Source organism: Branchiostoma lanceolatum, chromosome 9, assembly GCF_035083965.1.
Source record: "Branchiostoma lanceolatum isolate klBraLanc5 chromosome 9, klBraLanc5.hap2, whole genome shotgun sequence".
NCBI lineage: Eukaryota > Metazoa > Chordata > Leptocardii > Amphioxiformes > Branchiostomatidae > Branchiostoma > Branchiostoma lanceolatum.
Genome location: NC_089730.1, coordinates 21206729 through 21226427, shown reverse-complemented (window position 1 = coordinate 21226427; position 19699 = coordinate 21206729). Strand labels below are relative to the sequence as shown.

At 47.5% G+C, this 19699-nt stretch overlaps 2 protein-coding genes across 2 annotated transcripts; both read right to left on the bottom strand.

Annotated features, from left to right (window-relative positions):
* Positions 1-915: 915 nt before the first annotated feature.
* LOC136442719 (uncharacterized) lies at positions 916-13578 on the bottom strand. The gene is made up of 7 exons (XM_066439663.1): positions 10673-13578; positions 9499-9524; positions 8913-8990; positions 5941-8687; positions 4511-4571; positions 4300-4314; positions 916-3903 (listed from the first exon to the last, which is right to left on the bottom strand). Exons 1-7 carry the CDS (start codon positions 13520-13522, stop codon positions 1056-1058), a joined length of 8625 nt encoding a protein of 2874 aa, XP_066295760.1. The 5' UTR covers positions 13523-13578; the 3' UTR covers positions 916-1055.
* A 1318-nt stretch (positions 13579-14896) lies between these two features.
* Positions 14897-18499, bottom strand: LOC136441669 (uncharacterized). Its single transcript, XM_066438103.1, has one exon. It carries the CDS (start codon positions 18342-18344, stop codon positions 15492-15494), a length of 2853 nt encoding a protein of 950 aa, XP_066294200.1. The 5' UTR covers positions 18345-18499; the 3' UTR covers positions 14897-15491.
* Between the last annotated feature and the right edge of the window lie 1200 nt (positions 18500-19699).

The following is a 19699-nucleotide window of genomic DNA, read 5'->3' as shown; positions in this document are numbered from 1 at the left end:
GTTTTTTTTTCTGGCACAGGTATGCGAAATAAAGGTCCATATGATTCCTATTTTTTTTTAAATATGCAGAGTGGTAAACGTAGTTGCAAATTAACTTCTATCTCGGGAGTTGATGGTAGCGGTCTGTTATCACTATCAGGACCGTTTGAAAGCATCTTGCATGAATTTGGAGTCCAATCCTTACACGGCAGTCCCTACCAATTTTTTTATATATAGCTCTTCAATAAGATGTAAAGTGAAAGAAACCACATTACGCAGAAGAATTGGGTAAATTCATCTTTCAATGCCTCCAAAGAAGAAGGCAAACACAGCAGAACCAGTACCATGTAGATTTTAGAATGTAGCATAACATTGGATGCAGTCCCTAATATCATTGTATTTTTCATTATCATGTGTTTTGCTTGTAGTTGAAAGTAGGTAAATAGAAAGGACAACCTCAAGCCAACTGTACACACTCACGCCACATCTCCAGAAAAGACGCTGTCGCCGCAAGTTCCCGTTTAGAGCTTCATTCAATTCCACATTCAGACTAGTTTCGCCTGCGTACTTGAAAGTAGATCACAGGCATTTATAGGTATATGTAATAAACTTTGTTATACAGAGGTTGAAGAGTTCTTGTCTATCTTTACGTTTCGTTTTCCTGATGCTAGTCTACATATTACATGGATAATGTGAGATAATATCTCATAGATATTACTTTTCCTGCATGAATTGTTAAATTTGTTCAAATGTAACTATCAAGCAATTGACTATGGAGCTAGTAACTTCACCAAATTGGCTTTCGAATGAACGGAGGTCTTACTAGTGCAACCATGCAAACACAGAACTGTAAAGGTCATATGGTGTCCATAAACAACATCTGTCTCAGATACCATTTGCTTGTATACACGAAATAAAAACTCCCTACTAAATAAAGATGTTATCGGATATAAAATGTGTCGAGCGAAAGTGACAAGGAACTTGATTAATATGTGGCCATTACGAAAACAGCTTGGCTCAGATTTTTTTTCTATATGTACACTTCCTATTCCAGCTAGTCTGCTTTAAATGGGTATTCAAAGCAAAGTTTCATTCTCGATAACCAGAAGAGGGTCAATTTTCTGGCAATATTCTGTCAGCTTCTGCTCCAGTTCTGCCGGCTCCGGCCTTGCTGACGGCTCTTCCAGCCAACACGACTTCATGACGTCATACAGATTTCCCAGACATCCGGGCGGCCTGTCCAGACGGACCCCCTGCCTCAGGATCCCCACTAACTTGGGACAACTCAGTTGGCGCTGGCGCTGGTAGCTGGGCTCCTCCCCGAAGGCGGCGATCTCCCACAGCAGCACGCCGAACGACCACGTGTCGCTCTCGCACGTGAACTCGCGAGACTCCAGCGACTCCAGAGCCATCCACTTCAGGGGCAGCAGTTCTTCGAAGTCGTCATTGACTGAGGACACGTAGGTAGCAGTGGTATAGACGTCATGGGCCAGTCCAAAGTCAGCAAGTTTGGCAACGTCATCGCCACTGACGAGGACGTTTCGGGCGGCCACGTCACCGTGAGCGATACGCAGACGTCGGAGCTCCTTCAGGGCACGGGATATGTGGACGGCATAGCGGAGAAACCTGCCAAGAGGGCGGTTCTGCCGAGGTTGTTGCTTTAGAATGATCAGCAGTTCTCCTTTGGCAGCAAATTCCAAGAAGATGAATTTTGGTGTGGTCGTCGTGACGACCCCTAACAGCTTGACGATGTTGGGATGTCCGCCATTTTGTTCTTCGCGGTTTTCATGCACGATTGCTAGCGCGGCGACTTCCCGACAGAAGGCTCGGTAGCACCGCCTGTCCTCTCCGCGGACGGACTTGACCGCCACCGTGACGTCATCTCCAGCCGTGCGAAGCTTGCCTCTCCTGATCTTCGCGAACGAGCCCAGCCCGACCAGTTCGTCCAGAGTCAGATCGTCGGCGTTCCTCTCCCATCGGCTGAGCCAGCCGGGCTGCAAACTCTGTGTCAGGTCTTCTTCCATACTTCTCAGCTCCAAAAGAGCTGTGGCCTCCTCTATACCTTCTTCTTGTCCCGCGTGTTTAGCTTTGTTCCGTTTGAAGAGTATGAACAATACTAGTGCAGTGACTAACAGAGTGAGCACCAGGGGTATGATAATCTTGAGAGACAACGGGAATGTGTCCGTTTCGACGACGTCACACCACTTGCCAGTCCAGGGTCTAAAGCAGGCACAGGTTCCGTCTACGTGGTGACACGTGGCGTTGTTCTTACAGAGACAAGCTTCCCGACATCTCCAGCCGTACCGACCTGCAAGGTTGCAGGGCCTGTCGCAGTTACTGCCGAACCAGCCTTCCGTGCAGTTACACCGGCCGTCGGTAGGGGAGCAGGTGGCGTCATGCTGACAGCGACACTGGCTGCTGCAACCCTGTCCGTAGATGCCAGGTGGGCAGGAGGTCTGACACGTGGTTCCTGTCCATCCCGGTGGACAGACACAGCCGGCCCACCGGTCACAGCTGCCACCGTGACTACAGACGCAGTCCTCTTCACACGATTCACCAGTTTTCCCGGGAGGACAGGTGACTGCCTGAAGCTCGTAATTTGCGTTAATGACCGTCCTGTCTTCCGTAAATACAGTGCAGGTGTAGGTACCGTTGTGTTCGGACTGTATGTTGTGGATCCTTACACGATCTTCTTGAGCGCCCTGCAGCCGCTTCTCCGTTTTATTAGGAAATGTCCACATCAACCTTTCAGCAGCCAGATGGAAAACCTTGCACTGTAGCGTTACTGAACCTGTGATGTAAATTCGCCGCGAGTCGCTAGGGGTCGCGATGATGGCCACTGTGCTGTGAGGAATGTCGCAGACGACACCCTGCCATCCAGGCTGACACTTGCAGGCCCCGTTTAGCCCATGGCAGCGGGCGCCGTTCTCACAGGTGCAGTTCTGATCACACAAAAAGCCGTACCTGTTCGGTGGACATCCGACTGGCTCGATATCAAATCCTACAAATAGAGGAATTACTTCACGATACAGGCCAGAAACATGTATAGTGAAAAAAACGTCCTCTGGTAGCTTGCACGTGACATGATTCTTTTTCATGGATGAAATTGTGAACGAACCGGCCACTAGAAAGAATAAATCAGTTTCAGGAAGAGGCCCTGAATAACAATTGCGAGAGGACCCGGGAGTAAAGCCGGTATAACTTTTTAATAATTCAATTTGGAGCACGGATAATCCATCTGTTGACCTAGAACAGTTAAAGCACCGTCGTTGAGTGGCATGCCGTATCGACTGCATGGATTTAATGTCACTATCATGCCAAGGCTTCCATACAACTTGCAGCAGACAGTCACTGTTATCGGTGTATACTATGACCAAAAACTGTTTCTCAATACCATCGTAATAAAAGTAATTTGAGGCAGACACCTCTCCAATATCCACTGCCATGCCCTCAGCAGTCCATTTTATATCGAGGAGCAAATCGCCTGCTGACTTTCCCTTTGCTGTCCGAATCGGCATTTCGCACGTATCGTTGTAAACAAGCGGGTATCCCTCCACGTCTTTGACTTGTATATCAACATACAGCTGCTCGGGGTTTCCAGAAGATCCAGTGACGTTTACCGTGAGGTTATAGCTCGGGTCGACGCCGTAATCCAACGGACGCGCCACTTGGATCACGCAGTCGGTCACACGGAAGCGTCCGTTCCTGTCTCCGGCGACAATTTCACAACTTACTTCCTCCCCAACTTCCCCTATGGCAGACCGAACACCTGCGACGGTTTCCCCCTCGTGAGCGTTCTCTAGAACATTCGCTGACAACTGTAGCGTTCCAAGGACACACTCTGAAGCGACAAGGCAGGCCAAGAGGACGTAAAAGGCCTTGTTCTTGTCCATATTGAATGTTTTTAGTCTCGTCTTTACGGATCTAAATCAGATAAAGCCCGGAGGGATAGACAGACCCAGCCTGGTAAGTCAACGCCCTCTCCGAACAAACCGGTTTTGGACAGCTGACATTTGAACCTTTTTGTGGTGACGTCATGTAACGAGACGGCATATCCCGTCCCTGAGTGCCAGAGGGCACCAAAAACAGACAGTTGGTTCGTCAATGGTTCGCCAAATTTTTAGGCGAATTCTACCAGTCAATGATCGTCTGACATTTGAACCTTTTTGTGGTGATGTCATTTAACGAGTCGGCATGTTCCGTCACTGACTGCCAGAGGGTACCAGAAAGAACAGTGGGCCCGTCAATGGTTCACCTTATTGTGACTGACTTCTTCCATTCAAACGACATGAGTAGGAATTCATGGAGACTGATTCTTACATAGCGACGGCAAACCTTACAAAAATCACGCTTTCATGACGGGACTCAAACAATCACTTCTGACACCATGTTTAGTTGTTTTTAATTTTATATTGTTAACAAACATTTCGATGAACAGAGCACAGTGCAACCCTACTACCTTACTTCAAGTCTTCTTTTGTTTTATTTAAAGTCAAAATTAAGGCCTGTCCCGCCCAGTTTCCCTTCACACCACGAGTCGAACGCTTTGCTCTCGTCTGGAGACAACCAGTTCTTCCAGTCTCCGTCAATGCCTGTAATTGTAATGTAGCATGTATTTACCACATATGGGTAATTTCGGTAATCATTTAGTTTTGTGAGAATCTTATGACCGTGCAGCACAACCCTGCTTACCAGTACCCCTGAGACTTCACATAAAGAAGAAGGTGAGTGAGTGAGTGAGTGAGTGAGTGAGTGAGTGAGTGAGTGAGTGGACAAAGGAACCTTCATCAACCGTACCGCCCTCGACCGTCTTTTTAGGAACCTCATTTAGAAACAAGAACACATTTATTGTAGATAATACTGGAAACAAGGATATAGAGCAGACATAAGTAATTTATGATAAAGTTCACTTCTGACGGACAAGGCAAGTCCTTGTGTCTGCATTCACTATCCACCGAGAACTGTTCCTCTCTACTATTCTACACAAGGCATAGCCATCAAACATCAACTAAATGTGTGCAACTGGGCTAAAATGCATAATTTTGTCACTGGCCACTTTCTGGGCATTTCGACAACAATATTTCATTTTGTATACTAAAGATCTTTAACTCCAAACAATTAAACCCACCTATATAGAGGACAAAGACACAGATTGGTGACCCGTGTGATTTGGTTCTGCAATTTCGTAACCCAAATAAATCGGAATGATCTTGTGATTGCCTTGCCCGCCAAAGAAACAAACTACACTTCTCCCAACCCGCCGGGACATCCTCTGAAAGCTCCCAATAGCTAGACTTTACTGAAAAGTTATGACAGGTTAACCACAAGTGCTTTTCTTGCAAATTAAAACAGTTTTCTCGGTAATTGTTAATGTTAAATCTGATGATATACACATTAACACTGCTTTCAAGGGGTACATTGTAAAATTTAAAGAGTAGGTAATAAAAACACTTATTCTGGTTTTTCCAAGCCATAAACAGAAATAATTTATTACAGAAATAGGAGAACCGCTCGTTTCAAATCAAATATTTTTTTTTCTTTTTAAGATACTAGTATAGGCACTGCCAAAATATTATTTTCTTTAATTGCAAAAATAACAAGGCGTCGATTTAATGTCTAATACGTAGGACACAGGCGTGCTAAACACACACCTCTATTATATCTAAAATGTATAGAATTCCCAAATCTATATGAATAATATGCGGAAAATTAAAGAATATTGATAAAACATTTCTTTCTTCAAACAAATCTTTTAGCAATGTAACAGCTACCAATACGCACGGATACAGTTTGCTTGTACACGCGTATAAACACCTCGATTAATAAGATATCTCACGTTGATCAACATGTTAAAAAATGAATATAACGTTACATACGTTGCCATTATCAAAAATAGTCGGCTTAGAAATTGACCAGGTATCACCTGTCAATTGCCAGCTGTTCTAATTTACATAGTTATTTAGAGCAGAGCTTCCTTCTCGATAACCAGAAGTGGCTCCATTTCATGACAACATTCTGTCAGCTTCTGCTCCAGTTCTGCCGGATCCGGCCTTGCCGACGGCTCCTCTAGCCAACACGACTTCATGACGTCATACAGCTTTCCCAGACATCCGGGCGGCCTGTCCAGACGGACCCCCTGCCTCAGGATCCCCACCAACTTGGGACAACTCAGTTGGCGCTGGCGCTGGTAGCAGGGCTCCTCCCCGAAGGCGGCGATCTCCCACAGCAGCACGCCGAACGACCACGTGTCGCTCTCGCACGTGAACTCGCGAGACTCCAGCGACTCCAGAGCCATCCACTTCAGGGGCAGCAGTTCGTCGAAGTCGTTATTGACTGGGGACACATAGGTAATCGTGGTGTAGACGTCATGGGCCAGCCCGAAGTCAGCAAGTTTGGCGACGTCATCGCCGCTGACGAGGACGTTTCGGGCGGCCACGTCACCGTGAGCGATACGCAGACGCCGGAGCTCCTTCAGGGCACGGGATATGTGGACGGCATAGCGGAGAAACCTGCCAAGAGGGCGGTTCTGCCGAGGTTGTTGCTTTAGAATGATCAACAGTTCTCCTTTGGCAGCGAATTCCAAGATGATACACTTCGGTGTGGTCGTCGTGACGACCCCTAACAGCTTGACGATGTTGGGATGTCCGCCATTTTGTTCTTCGCGGTTTTCGTGCACGATTGCCAGCGCGGCGACTTCCCGACAGAAGGCTCGGTAGAATCGCCTGTCCTCTCCGCGGACGGACTTGACCGCCACCGTGACGTCATCTCCAGCCATGCGAAGCTGTGCTCTTCTGATCTTTGCGAACGCGCCCAGCCCGACCAGTTCGTCCAGAGTCAGATCGTCGGCGTTCCTCTCCCACCGGCTGAGCCAGCCGGGCTGCAAACTCTGTGCCAGGTCTTCTTCCATACTTCTCAGCTCCAAAAGAGCTATGGCCTCCTCAATACCTTTTTCTTGTCCCGCGTGTTTAGCTTTGTTCCGTTTGAAGAGTATGAACAATACTAGTGCAGTGACTAACAGAGTGAGCACCAGGGGTATGACAATCTTGAGCGACAACGGGAATGTGTCCGTTTCGACGACGTCACACCACTTGCCAGTCCAGGGTCTAATGCAGGCACAGGTTCCGTCTACGTGGTGACACGCGGCGTTGTTCTTACAGGCACAGGCATGCCGACATCTCCAGCCGTAAAGACCTGCAAGGCTGCAGGGCCTGTCGCAGTTACTGCCGAACCAGCCTTCCGTGCAGTTACACCGGCCGTCGATAGGGGAGCAGGGGGCGCCATTCTGACAGCGACACCGGCTGCTGCAACCCTGCCCGTAGGTGCCAGCTGGGCAGGAGGTCTGACACGTGGTTCCTGTCCATCCCGGAGGACAGACACAGCCGGCCCACCGGTCACAGCTGCCACCGTTGCTACAGACGCACTCCTCTTCGCACGATTCACCCGTTTTTCCGGGAGCACAGGCGACTGCCTGAAGCTCATAACTTGCGTTAATGACTGTCCCGTCTTTCATTAACACAGTGCAGGTGTAGGTACCGTTGTGTTCGGACTGTATGTCGGGGATACTTACACGATCTTCTTGAGCGCCCTGCAGCCATTTTTCCGTTTTATTAGGAAAATTCCACATCAACCTTTCAGCAGCAAGATGGAAAACCTTGCACTGTAGCGTTACTGCGCCGGTGATGTAAATCCTTTTCGACTCGCTAGGGGCTGCGATGATGACCACAGTGCTGTGAGGTATGTCGCAGACGACACCCTGCCATCCGGGCTGACACTTGCAGGCCCCGTTCAGCCCATGGCAGCGGGCGCCGTTCTCACAGGTGCAGTTCTGATCACACAACACGCCGTACTTGTTCGGGGGACATCCGACTGGCTCGATATCAAATCCAACAAATAGAGGAATTAATTCACGATACAGGCCAAAAACACGTATAGTGACAAAAACGTCCTCTGGTAGCTTGCACGTGACATGATTCTTTTTCATGGATGAAAGTGTGAACGAAACGGCCACTAGAAAGAATACATCAGTTTCAGGAAGAGGCCCTGAATAACAATTGCGAGAGGACCCGGGAGTAAAGCCGGAATAACTCTCTAATAATTCAATTTGGAGCGCGGATAATCCATCTGTTGACCTAGAACAGTTTAAGCACCGTTGTTGAGTGGCATGCCGAATCGACTGCATGGATTTAATGTCACTATCATGCCAAGGCTTCAATACAACTTGCAGCAGACAGTCACTGTTATCGGTGTATACTATGACCAAAAACAGTTTCTCAATACCATCGTAATAAATGTAATTTGAGGCAGACACCTCTCCAACATCCCCTGCCATGCCCTCAGCAGTCCATTTTATATTGAGGTTCAAATCACCTGAATTTCCTTTTCCTGTCCGAATCGGCATTTCGCACGTGTCGTTGTAAACAGGCGGGTATCCCTCCACGTCTTCGACTTGTACATCAACAAACAGCTTACCCGGGTTTCCGGAGGACCCAGTGATCTTTACCGTGAGGTTAAAGCTCGAGTCGACGTCGTAATCCAACGGACGCGCCACTTGGATCACGCAGTTCGTCACACGGAAGCGTCCATGCTTGTCTCCGGCGACAATTTCACATCTATGTCCTTCCCCTATGGCAGACCGAACACTGGTGACGGTTTCCCCCGCGTGAGCGTTCTCTGGAACGGTCCCTGACAACTGCAGCGTTCCCAGGACACTGTTTGACACGACCAAGCCGACCAAGAGGACGAAAAATGTCGCGTTGTTGTCCATTTTGAATGTTTTTATGCTCGTCCTTACGGATCTACATATATATAGCTGGGAAGGATAGTCATGCCCAGACAGGTAAGTCAACGGCCTCCCCGAACAAACCGGTTTGGGGCAGATGACATTTGAACCTTTTGGTGATGACGTCACGTAACGAGTCGGACATGTTCCGTACCTGACTGCCAGCGGGCACTCGTCCATGGTTCGCTTTATTGTGACCGATTTCTCCCTTTCACACGTCCTATGGAGGGACCTGTGGAGGCTGATTATCACATAACGGCAGCAAACTTTACCAAAACATGCTTTTATGACGGGACTCAAACAAGGACTTCTGACACAATGTTTGATTTACAAGCCTTTCAGTTAACGAGCGAAATTAGGACACCACCTTACTACATTGCCTCACGTCTTTTTTTAGTTTGTTTTCTTCAAAGTCAAAATTAAGGCGCGTCCCGCCCAGTTCCCTGTCACACCACGAGTCGAAAGCTTTGATCTCGTCTTGAGTCAGCCAGTTCTTCTAGTCCCCGAAAATGCCTGTAAGGTGCAATGTAGAACATGTATATTAACCATATATGGGTAATTAGATTCATAGATTTCTGAGAAACGCAGATGTATGCACGGCTACGCAACACCGTCCCAGTACCGACCAGTACCTCTGAGACCACACAAAAAGAAGAAAGAGAAATCCATTGATCAAATTCTTCTTGAAGAAGGTGACACAATTAGTCTATGTCTTAGAGAGAAACCTTCCCCAATCGTACCGCCCTGGGCCGTCCTGTTGCGGAACCTCGTATAGAATCAGGAACATATTTATGCTAGATAAAACTGGGAACAGGAATATGCAGAAGAAGACCTAAGTAACTTAGAATAAAGATCAACTTCTTTTAAAAGGGCACGGCAACTCTTGATGCCTGTCTTCAGTATCTACAAAGGAATTGTCTTCTCTACTATTTTATAAAAGGAATAGGCATAAAACATCAACTAAATATGAGCGTCCGGGCTAAAATACATCATCTTTTCAGAGGCCGTTTTCTCCGCATTTCAACAACAATATTTCCATACGAAGGATCTTTACATACAAGCCTACTTATAAAGATGACAATGACACGAATTGGTGACCCGTGTCATGTGGCTCTGCAATTTCGGAGCCAGACAAATTTGAATTGTAATATGGTCGGGCCTTATAATTAGCCGCCGAAGAAAATAGTATAACCCCAGCAAACTACCTAGGAAACTAACCAAACTGTACTGAACAGTTATGACCGGTTAACCGCATGTGCTTTGCTTGCAAATAAAAGTTCTCAAGATAATTGTCATATCTGATGATACCACCTTTAATATTGTTTAGAAGAGGTACATTGTATAGGATTAAATGAGAAAAAAAATTAGTCAGACTTTATCTACAACCATGACCGGAACCGACGGGAAAAAGACCACTGTTCGTCTCTAAAAAAAAAAGAATAAAAGATAATTTTTCTTTTAATTTTAGAAATAAAAAGGCGCCAAGTACATGTATACTATTATTCTAGACAAAGGCTCTTAGAATATATAGAATTCATACATTTATATAAAAGCCTTTGATATGCGATAAACTTAGTATAATATTTCTTGCCAAAACAAATATTTTAAGAATGTATCGTTCGCAACGGTTACCAATATGTAACGATACAGTGACGGCATTAGTTTTGTAGACTTATATTCTCTGATACAAACAATTAAAGATTTAATGTGTCTATGAGCAACACCTGACCCCGATACCTCATGATTATATACACGAAATAAACAACTCCCTACTCAATAAAGATATCATCGGATATTCAACTTGCCGAAAGAAACCACCAAGTAACATGATCAATATGTTGATAAATTGGCTCAGAATCTATCAATATAAAGACTTCCTATTCCAGCTAGTCTGGTTTGCATCGTTATTCAAACCAGAGTTTCATTCTCGATAGATTGAAATGGGTCAATTTCCTGGCAATATTCTGTCAGCTTCTGCTCCAGTTCGGCCGGCTCCGGCCTTGCAGACGGCTCCTCCAGCCAACACGTCTCCATGACGTCATACAGAATTCCCGGACATCCGGGCGGCCTGTCCAGACGGACCCCCTGCCTCAGGATCCCCACCAACTTGGGAAAACTCAGTTGGCGCTGGCGCTGGTAGCTGGGCTCCTTCCCAAAGGCCGCGATCTCCCACAGCAGCACGCCGAACGACCACGTGTCGCTCTCGCACGTGAACTCGCGAGACTCCAGCGACTCCAGAGCCATCCACTTCAGGGGCAGCAGTTCGTCGAAGTCGTTATTGGCTGGAGACACGTATGTAGTCGCGGTGTAGACGTCGTGGGCCAGACCGAAGTCAGCAAGTTTGGCGACGTCATTGCCGCTGACGAGGACGTTTCGGGCGGCTACGTCACAGTGAGCGATACGCAGACGTCGGAGCTCCTTCAGGGCACGGGATATGTGGACGGCATAGCGAAGAAACCTGCCAATAGGACGGTTCTGCCGAGGCTGTTGCTTTAAAAGGACCACAAGTTCGCCTTTGGCAGCAAATTCCAAGAGTATACACTTCCGTGTGGACGTCGTGACGACCCCTAAGAGCTTGACGATGTTGGGATGTCCTCCATTTTGTTCCCCGTGGTTTTCGTGCACGGATACTAGCGCGGCGACTTCCCGACAGAAGGCTCGGTAGCACCGCCTGTCCTCTCCGCGGACGAGCTTGACCGCCACGACGACGTCGGCACCAGCCATGCGAAGCTTCCCTTTCCTGACCTTTGCAAAAGCGCCCATCCCGACCAGTTCGTCCAGAGTCAGATCGTTGGCATTCCTCTCCCATCTGTCGAGCCAGCCGGGCTGCAAACTCTGCGCCAGGTCTTCCTCCATACTTCTCAGCTCCAGTAGAGCTATGGCCTCTTCCATAGGTTCTTGATGTGCCGCATGTTCAGCCTTGATCCGCTTGAAGAGTGTGAACAATACTAGTGCAGCGACTAGCAGCGTTAGTATCAGCGGTATGGCAATCTGGAGCGAAAACGGGAATGTGTACGTGTCCGTTTCAACGACGTCATCCGTAGGCGTTTTGATGACGTCACACCACTTGCCAGTCCATGGTGGAACGCAGTCGCAGGTTCCGTCCAAGTGTTGACACGTGGCGTTGTTTTTACAGGTACAGGCGTCCCGACATTTCCAGCCGTATAGACCTGTAGGACAGGGCCTGCTGCACTTACGACCAAACCAGCCGTCCGTGCAGTTACACCGGCCGTCGGTAGGGGAGCAGGTGGCGTCATGCTGACAGTGACACTGGCTGCTGCAACCCTGTCCGTAGGTGCCAGCTGGGCAGGAGGTCTGACACGTGGTTCCTGTCCATCCTGGCGGGCAGACACAGCCAGCCCACCGGTCACAGCTGCCACCGTGGCTACAGACGCACTCTTCTTCGCACGATTCACCAGTTTTTCCGGGGGGACAAGCGATGGCCTGAAGCTCATAACTTGCGTTAACGACCACCCCAGCTTCTGTTAACACATTGCAGGTGTAGGTACCGTTGTGCTCGGACTGTATGTTGTGGATCCTTACACGATCTTCTTGAGCGCCCTGCAGCCACTTTTCCGTTATATTTGGAAATGTCCACATAATTCTTTTAGCAACCAGATTGAAAACCTTGCAGAGCAGTGTTAATGTTCCGGTGATGTTAATCCGTCTCGAATCGCTAGGGGTCGAGATGATGGCCACGGTGCTGTGAGGAATGTCACAGACGACACCCTGCCATCCAGGCTGACACTTGCAGGCCCCGTTCAGCCCATGGCAGCGGGCGCCGTTCTCACAGGTGCAGTTCTGACCGCACAACAGACCATACCTCTTTGGGGGGCATCCGACTGGCTGGAAATCCAATTCTGCAAATGTAGGAATTACTTCTTGACGCTTGTGATACTCAGACATAAAAACAGAGACAGAAAAGTCAACGTCTTCTGGCAGCCAGCAAGTAAAATGATTGCGTTTTATTGAAGACAGCGTAAATGAGCCAGCAAGTATAAAATACCGATCCTTTTGAGGCATGGGTCCTGAATAACACTCGAGGGACGACCTGGTATAACTATGCAATAATTTAAATTGTAGGACCGATGACTCATCTGTTGAACTAAAACAGTGCGCGCACCGTAGTTGGGTAGCATCCCACACGCTCTGAAGGAATTTCACGTCTCTAACCGTCAAGGGTGCCCATGCAAACTGCACCAGACAACCATCGTTCTCGGTGTATCCGTAAAACTCCTCGCTCACAGAAAACTGCTGCCTATTTCTTTGAAACACCACGTACGTTTTTAAAGAGATCACTCCCATATCCATTACAAAGCCCTCGCCTGTCCATTTGAAATCGAGGTTTAGATCGCCTGACCTTCCCTTTTCTGTCTGAATCGGCATTTCGCACGTGTCGTTGTAAACAGGCGGGTATCCCTCCACGTCTTCGACTTGTACATCAACATACAGCTGCTCGGGGTTTCCGGAGGACCCTGCTGTGACGTTTACCGTGAGATTATAGCTCGAGTCGACGCCGTAATCCAACGGACGCGCCACTTGGATCACGCAGTCGGTCAGACGGAAGCGCCCGTTCCCGTCTCCGGCGACAATTTCACACCTGAACTCCTCCTGAACTTCCCCTATGGCAGACCGAACACTTGTGACGGTTTCTCCCACGTGAGCGTTCTCTGGGACGGTCGCTGACAGTTGTAGCGTTCCAAGGACACACTCTGAAGCGACAAGGCAGGCCAAGAGGACGAAAACGGCCGTGTTCTTGTCCATATTGAATGTTTTCAGGCTCGTCTCAACAGATCTACAGTAGATAAAGCCCGGAGGCATAGACAGACCAAGCCTGGTAAGTCAACGGCCTCCCCGAACAAACCGGTTTTGGGCAGCTGACATTTGAACCTTTTTGTGATGACGTCACGTAACGAGCCGGGCATGTTCCTTCCCTGACTGCCAGAGGGCACCAGAAACGGAATGGTGGACTCGTCCATGGTTCGCTTTATTGTGACCGATTTCTCCCTTTCACACGTCCTATGGAGGGACCTGTCGAGGCTGATTCTCACATAACGGCAGCAAACTTTGCCAAAACACGCTTTTATGACGGGACTCAAACAAGGATTTCTGACACAATGTTTGATTTACAAGCCTTTCAGTTAACGAACGAAACTAGGATACCACCTTACTACATTGCCTGACGTCTTTAAAGTTTGTTTTCTTCAAAGTCAAAATTAAGGCGCGTCCCGCCCAGTTACCTGTCGCACCACGAGTCGAAAGCTTTGATCTCGTCTTGAGTCTGCCAGTTCTTCCAGTTCCCGAAAATGCCTGTAAGGTGCAATGTAGAACATGTATATTAACCATATATGGGTAATTAGATTCATAGATTTCTGAGACACGCAGATGTATGCACGACTACGCAACACCGTCCCAGTACCGACCAGTACCTCTGAGACCACACAAAAAGAAGAAAGAGAAATCCATTGATCAAATTCTTCTTGAAGAAGGTGACACAATTAATCTATCTCTTAGCGAGAAACCTTCCCCAATCGTACCGCCCTGGGCCGTCCTGTTGCGGAACCTCGTATAGAATCAGGAACACATTTATGCTAGATAAAACTGGGAACAGGAATATGCAGAAGAAGACTTAAGTAACTTAGAATAAAGATCAACTTTTTTTGAAAGGGCACGGCAACTCTTGATGCCTGTCTTCATTATCTACAAAGAAATTGTCTTCTCTCCTATTCTATAAAAGGAATAGGCATAAAACATCAACTAAATGTGAGCGTCCGGACTAAGATACATTTTCAGAGGCCGTTTTCTCCGCATTTCAACAACAATATTTTCATACGAAGGATCTTTACATATAAGCCTACCTATAAAGATGACAATGACACGAATTGGTGACCCGTGTCATGTGGTTCTGCAATTTCATAGCCAGACAAATTTGAATTATAATATGGTCGGGCCTTAGCCGCCGAAGAAAATAGTATAACCCCAGCAAACTACCAAGGAAACTAACCAAACTGTACTGAACAGTTATGGCCGGTTTACCGCATGTGCTTTGCAATCAAATAAAATTTCTCAAAATAATTGTCATAGATGATGATACCACCTTTAATACTATTTAGAAGAGGTACATTGCATAGGATTAAATGAGAAAAAAATTATTCAGACTTTATCTACAGCCATGACCGGAACCGACAGGAAAAAGACCACTATTCGTTTCTAAAAAAAAGAATAAGATATAATTTTATAGATATACATACTACTATCTTCGACTGCAAAATATAGTTTTTCTTTTAATTTTAGAAATAAAAAAGGCGCCAAGTATACTATTATTCTAGACAAAGGCTCTTAGAATATATAGAATTCATATATTATATAAAAGCCTTTGATACGCGATAAACTTAGTATAATATTTCTTGCTAGAACAAATATTTTAAGAATGTATCGTTCGCAACGGTTACCAATATGTAATGATACAGTGACGGCATTAGTTTCGCTCAAAGGACTTACATTCTCTGATACAAACACTTAAAAATTTAAAGGGTCTATGAGCAACACCTGACCCCGATACCATTCGATTATATACACGAAATAAACAACTCCATACTCAATAAATATATTATCGGATATACAACGTGCCGAAAGAAACCACCAAGTAACGTGATCAGTATGTTGACAAAGTGGCTCAGAATCTATCTATATAAAGACTTCCTATTCCAGCGAGTCTGCTTTGCATCGTTATTCAAACCAGAGTTTCATTCTCGATAACTTGAAATGGGTCAATTTCCTGGCAATATTCTGTCAGCTTCTGCTCCAGTTCTGCCGGTTCCGGCCTTGCCGACGGCTCCTCCAGCCAACACGTCTCCATGACGTCATACAGAATTCCCGGACATCCGGGCGGCCTGTCCAGACGGACCCCCTGCCTCAGGATCCCCACCAACTTGGGACAACTCAGTTGGCGCTGGCGCTGGTAGCTGGGCTCCTTCCCGAAGGCCGCGATCTCCCACAGCAGCACGCCGAACGACCACGTGTCGCTCTCGCACGTGAACTCGCGAGACTCCAGCGACTCCAGAGCCATCCACTTCAGCGGCAGGAGTTCGTCCGCGTCGTTATTGGCTGGAGACACGTAGGTAGTCGCGGTGTAGACGTCGTGGGCCAGACCGAAGTCAGCAAGTTTGGCAACGTCGTTGCCGCTGATGAGGACGTTTCGGGCGGCTACGTCACAGTGAGCGATACGCAGACGTCGGAGCTCCTTCAGGGCACGGGATATGTGGACGGCATAGCGAAGAAACCTGCCAAGAGGACGGTTCTGCCGAGACTGTTGCTTTAAAAGGACCACAAGTTCGCCTTTGGCAGCAAATTCCAAGAGTATACACTTCCGTGTGGACGTCGTGACGACCCCTAAGAGCTTGACGATGTTGGGATGTCCTCCATTTTGTTCCCCGTGGTTTTCGTGCACGGATACTAGCGCGGCGACTTCCCGACAGAAGGCTCGGTAGCACCGCCTGTCCTCTCCGCGGACGGACTTGACCGCTACGGCGACGTTGGCTCCAGCCATGCAAAGCTTCCCTTTCCTGACCTTTGCAAAAGCGCCCACCCCGACCAGTTCGTCCAAAGTCAGATCGTTGGCGTTCCTCTCCCATCGGCTGAGCCAGCCGGGCTGCAAACTCTGCGCCAGGTCTTCCTCCATACTTCTCAGCTCCAGTAGAGCTGTGGCCTCCTCCATAGGTTCTTGATGTGCCGCATGTTCAGCCTTGATCCGCTTGTAGAGTGTGAACAATACTAGTGCAGCGACTAGCAGCGTTAGTATCAGCGGTATGGCAATCTGGAGCGAAAACGGGAATGTGTACGTGTCCGTTTCAACGACGTCACCCGTAGGCGTTTTGATGACGTCACACCACTTGCCAGTCCATGGTGGAACGCAGTCGCAGGTTCCGTCCAAGTGTTGACACGTGGCGTTGTTTTTACAGGCACAGGCGTCCCGACATTTCCAGCCGTATAGACCTGTAGGACAGGGCCTGCTGCACTTACGACCAAACCAGCCGTCCGTGCAGTTACACCGGCCGTCGGTAGGGGAGCAGGTGGCGTCATACTGACAGTGACACTGGCTGCTGCAACCCTGTCCGTAGGTGCCAGCTGGGCAGGAGGTCTGACACGTGGTTCCTGCCCATCCCGGTGAACAGACACAGCCGGCCCACCGGTCACAGCTGCCACCGTGCCTACAGACGCACTCTTCTTCGCACGATTCACCCGTTTTTCCGGGAGGACAGGCGACTGCCTGGAGCTCATAACTTGCGTTAATGACAGCCCCGCCTTTTGTTAACACAGTGCAGGTGTAGGTACCGTTGTGTTCGGACTGTATGTTGTGGAGCCTTACATGGTCTTCTTGAGCGCCCTGCAACCACTTCTCCGTTTTATTAGGGAATGTCCACACCATTCGATCAGCAACCAGATTGAAAACCTTGCAGAGCAGTGTTAATGTGCCTGTGATGTAAATCCGTCTCGAATCGCTAGGGGTCGCGATGATGGCCACGGTACTGTGAGGTATGTCGCACACGACACCCTGCCATCCAGGCTGACACTTGCAGGCCCCGTTCAGCCCATGGCAGCGGGCGCCGTTCTCACAGGTGCAGTTCTGATCACACAACACGCCGTACTTGTTCGGTGGACATCCGACCGGCCGGAAATCCAATGCTACAAATATAGGGATTACTTCACGATCCACCCCCAAAATATTTACAGAGACAGACAAGTCTTCTGGTATCTTGCACGTGACACGATTCTTTTTTCTGGAAGAAACCGTCATTGAACCCGCCAATATAACATGTCTATCTGTTTCAGGAATAGGCCCAGAATAACACCTACCAGACGAGCTGGGAGTAAAGCCATTATAACTGTGCAATAATTCAATTTCTAGGACGGATGTCCTATCTTCTGAACTAGAACAGTTCAAGCATCTTTGTTGGGTGGTCTTTCGCACCGACCTAACGAATGTGTCGTCATCATCATGCCAGGGCCTCCATGCCAGGTGCACAAGGCAATCACTGTTATTAATGTATGTGTTAAGCAGCTTGGCCCTCGAAACCCGCATGGTATTACTATCGTAAAAAAAGTAACTTGAGGCAAAGACCTCTCCAATATCCATTGTCATGGCGTCGCCTATCCATTTTACATCGAACAACATATCACCTGACTTTCCTAGGCCATTCCGAATCGGCATTTCGCACGTGTCGTTGTAAACAGGTGGGTATCCCTCCACGTCTTCGACGTTTACATCAACATACAGCTGCTCGGGGTTTCCGGAAAACCTTGTGACGTTTACCGTGAGGTTATAGCTCGCGTCGACGCCGTAATCCAACGGACGTGCCACTTGGATCACGCAGTCGGTCACGCGGAAGCGTCCGTTATTGTCTCCGGCGACAATTTCACATCTTACTTCCTCTCCAACTTCCCCTATGGCCGACCGAACGCTGGTAACAGTTTCCCACACATGAGCATTCTCTGGAACGGTCGCTGACAGCTGTAGCGTTCCAAGGACACACTCTGAAGCGACAAGGCAGGCCAAGAGGACGAAAATGGCCGTGTTCTTGTCCATATTGAATGTTTTTAGGCTCGTCTTTACGGATCTAAATCAGATAAAGCTCGGAGGGATAGACAGACCCAGCCTGGTAAGTCAACGCCCTCTCCGAACAAACCGGTTTTGGGCAGCTGACATTTGAACCTTTTGGTGATGACTTCACGTAACGAGTCGGGCATGTTCCGTCCCTGACTGCCAGAGGGCACCAGAAGCAGAACTGTGGTTCAATGGTTCGCCTTAATTTGACTGATCTCTTCCACTCAAACGCCCTGAAGAGGAACTGATTGAGAGACTGATTATTAAAGTTAATTCTACTCTGTAAACCAGCCAAAGAAGTACTCTGTTGTAATCTATTTCCAATACAGTAGACCTACAGCAACTGAATGACACTGAATTCTGTTCTTTACTTCAACAAGGGTCCATGTCACTTTTACATTTACAAAACTGTAACATCTTCGATACGATATACGCTCGTTCTCATTTAAATGCACACATTTTGTAGATTCTGTCACAAAAGTAAGACGTTCCTGTCCTGACATTAAGATATGCCACATATAAGGTGCCAAACTGTCGTTTTTAAAAACCAGAAGAGTTTTAAGTCGTCATAAAAACAACAGATTGGCAGCTTATATGTGGCATATTTTAATGTCAGGACAGGAACGTCTTACGGAAGTTACAAAATGTGGGCATTTGAATGAGAACGAGCGTATAGTCCGCACGTTCATTGACCTTCCAGGTAGATTCTCGTAATAAATTGATAGATCACCGATTTATATTATTTACATTCATTTCTCTTCAATCCACATTTATATATGTATGTTGATATTGTGTCTTTACTATTGTTTTTATTTAAATTATTGAGTAGAAGCCTTTATATAAGCAGTCGTGCTTTTCGCCTGATACTCATTACAAATGTGTGAAGAAAATAAGAATAAATGTTATTCGGTTTTACAAACAGTTCGAAAAATTAACCACAATACCACCTGAATGCCTTGCTTTCTTTTGTTTTATTCAAAGTCAAAACTAAGGCCTGTCCCGCCCAGTTTCCCTTCACACCACGAGTCGAACGCTTTACTCTCGTCTGGAGACAGCCAGTTCTTCCAGTCTCCGACAATGCCTGTGATTGCAATATGTGAGTGCAAGATGAATCCTCAACTTATTTCTATGTTTGCTGTTCTTTGTATGGTCTCAAAGGTACTGGTCAGCCGGGACGTGTTGCACAGCCATGCATACGTGTGCATTTCTCCGAAATCTAGTGGATATCCTCAAATTACCTATCTTGGGTTAAAATGTGCTGTATCTGTATTTACAAATTACCTATCTTGGGTTAAAATGTGCTATATCTGTATCTACAGATACGTAGCACAGTTTAA

Bases quoted from the DNA above. Each gene is read 5' to 3' on its own strand.
- LOC136442719 (XM_066439663.1), bottom strand. From the start codon at position 13,522: ATGGACAAGAACACGGCCGTTTTCGTCCTCTTGGCCTGCCTTGTCGCT. The intron at 9,525-10,672 runs GTTTGAATAACG...ATTCTATACGAG, and splicing joins CTATCGAGAATGAAACTCTG to GTTCCGCAACAGGACGGCCC. The intron at 4,572-5,940 runs AAATAACTATGT...TTACAATTACAG, and splicing joins CGAGAAGGAAGCTCTGCTCT to GCATTGACGGAGACTGGAAG.
- LOC136441669 (XM_066438103.1), bottom strand. From the start codon at position 18,344: ATGGACAAGAACACGGCCATTTTCGTCCTCTTGGCCTGCCTTGTCGCT.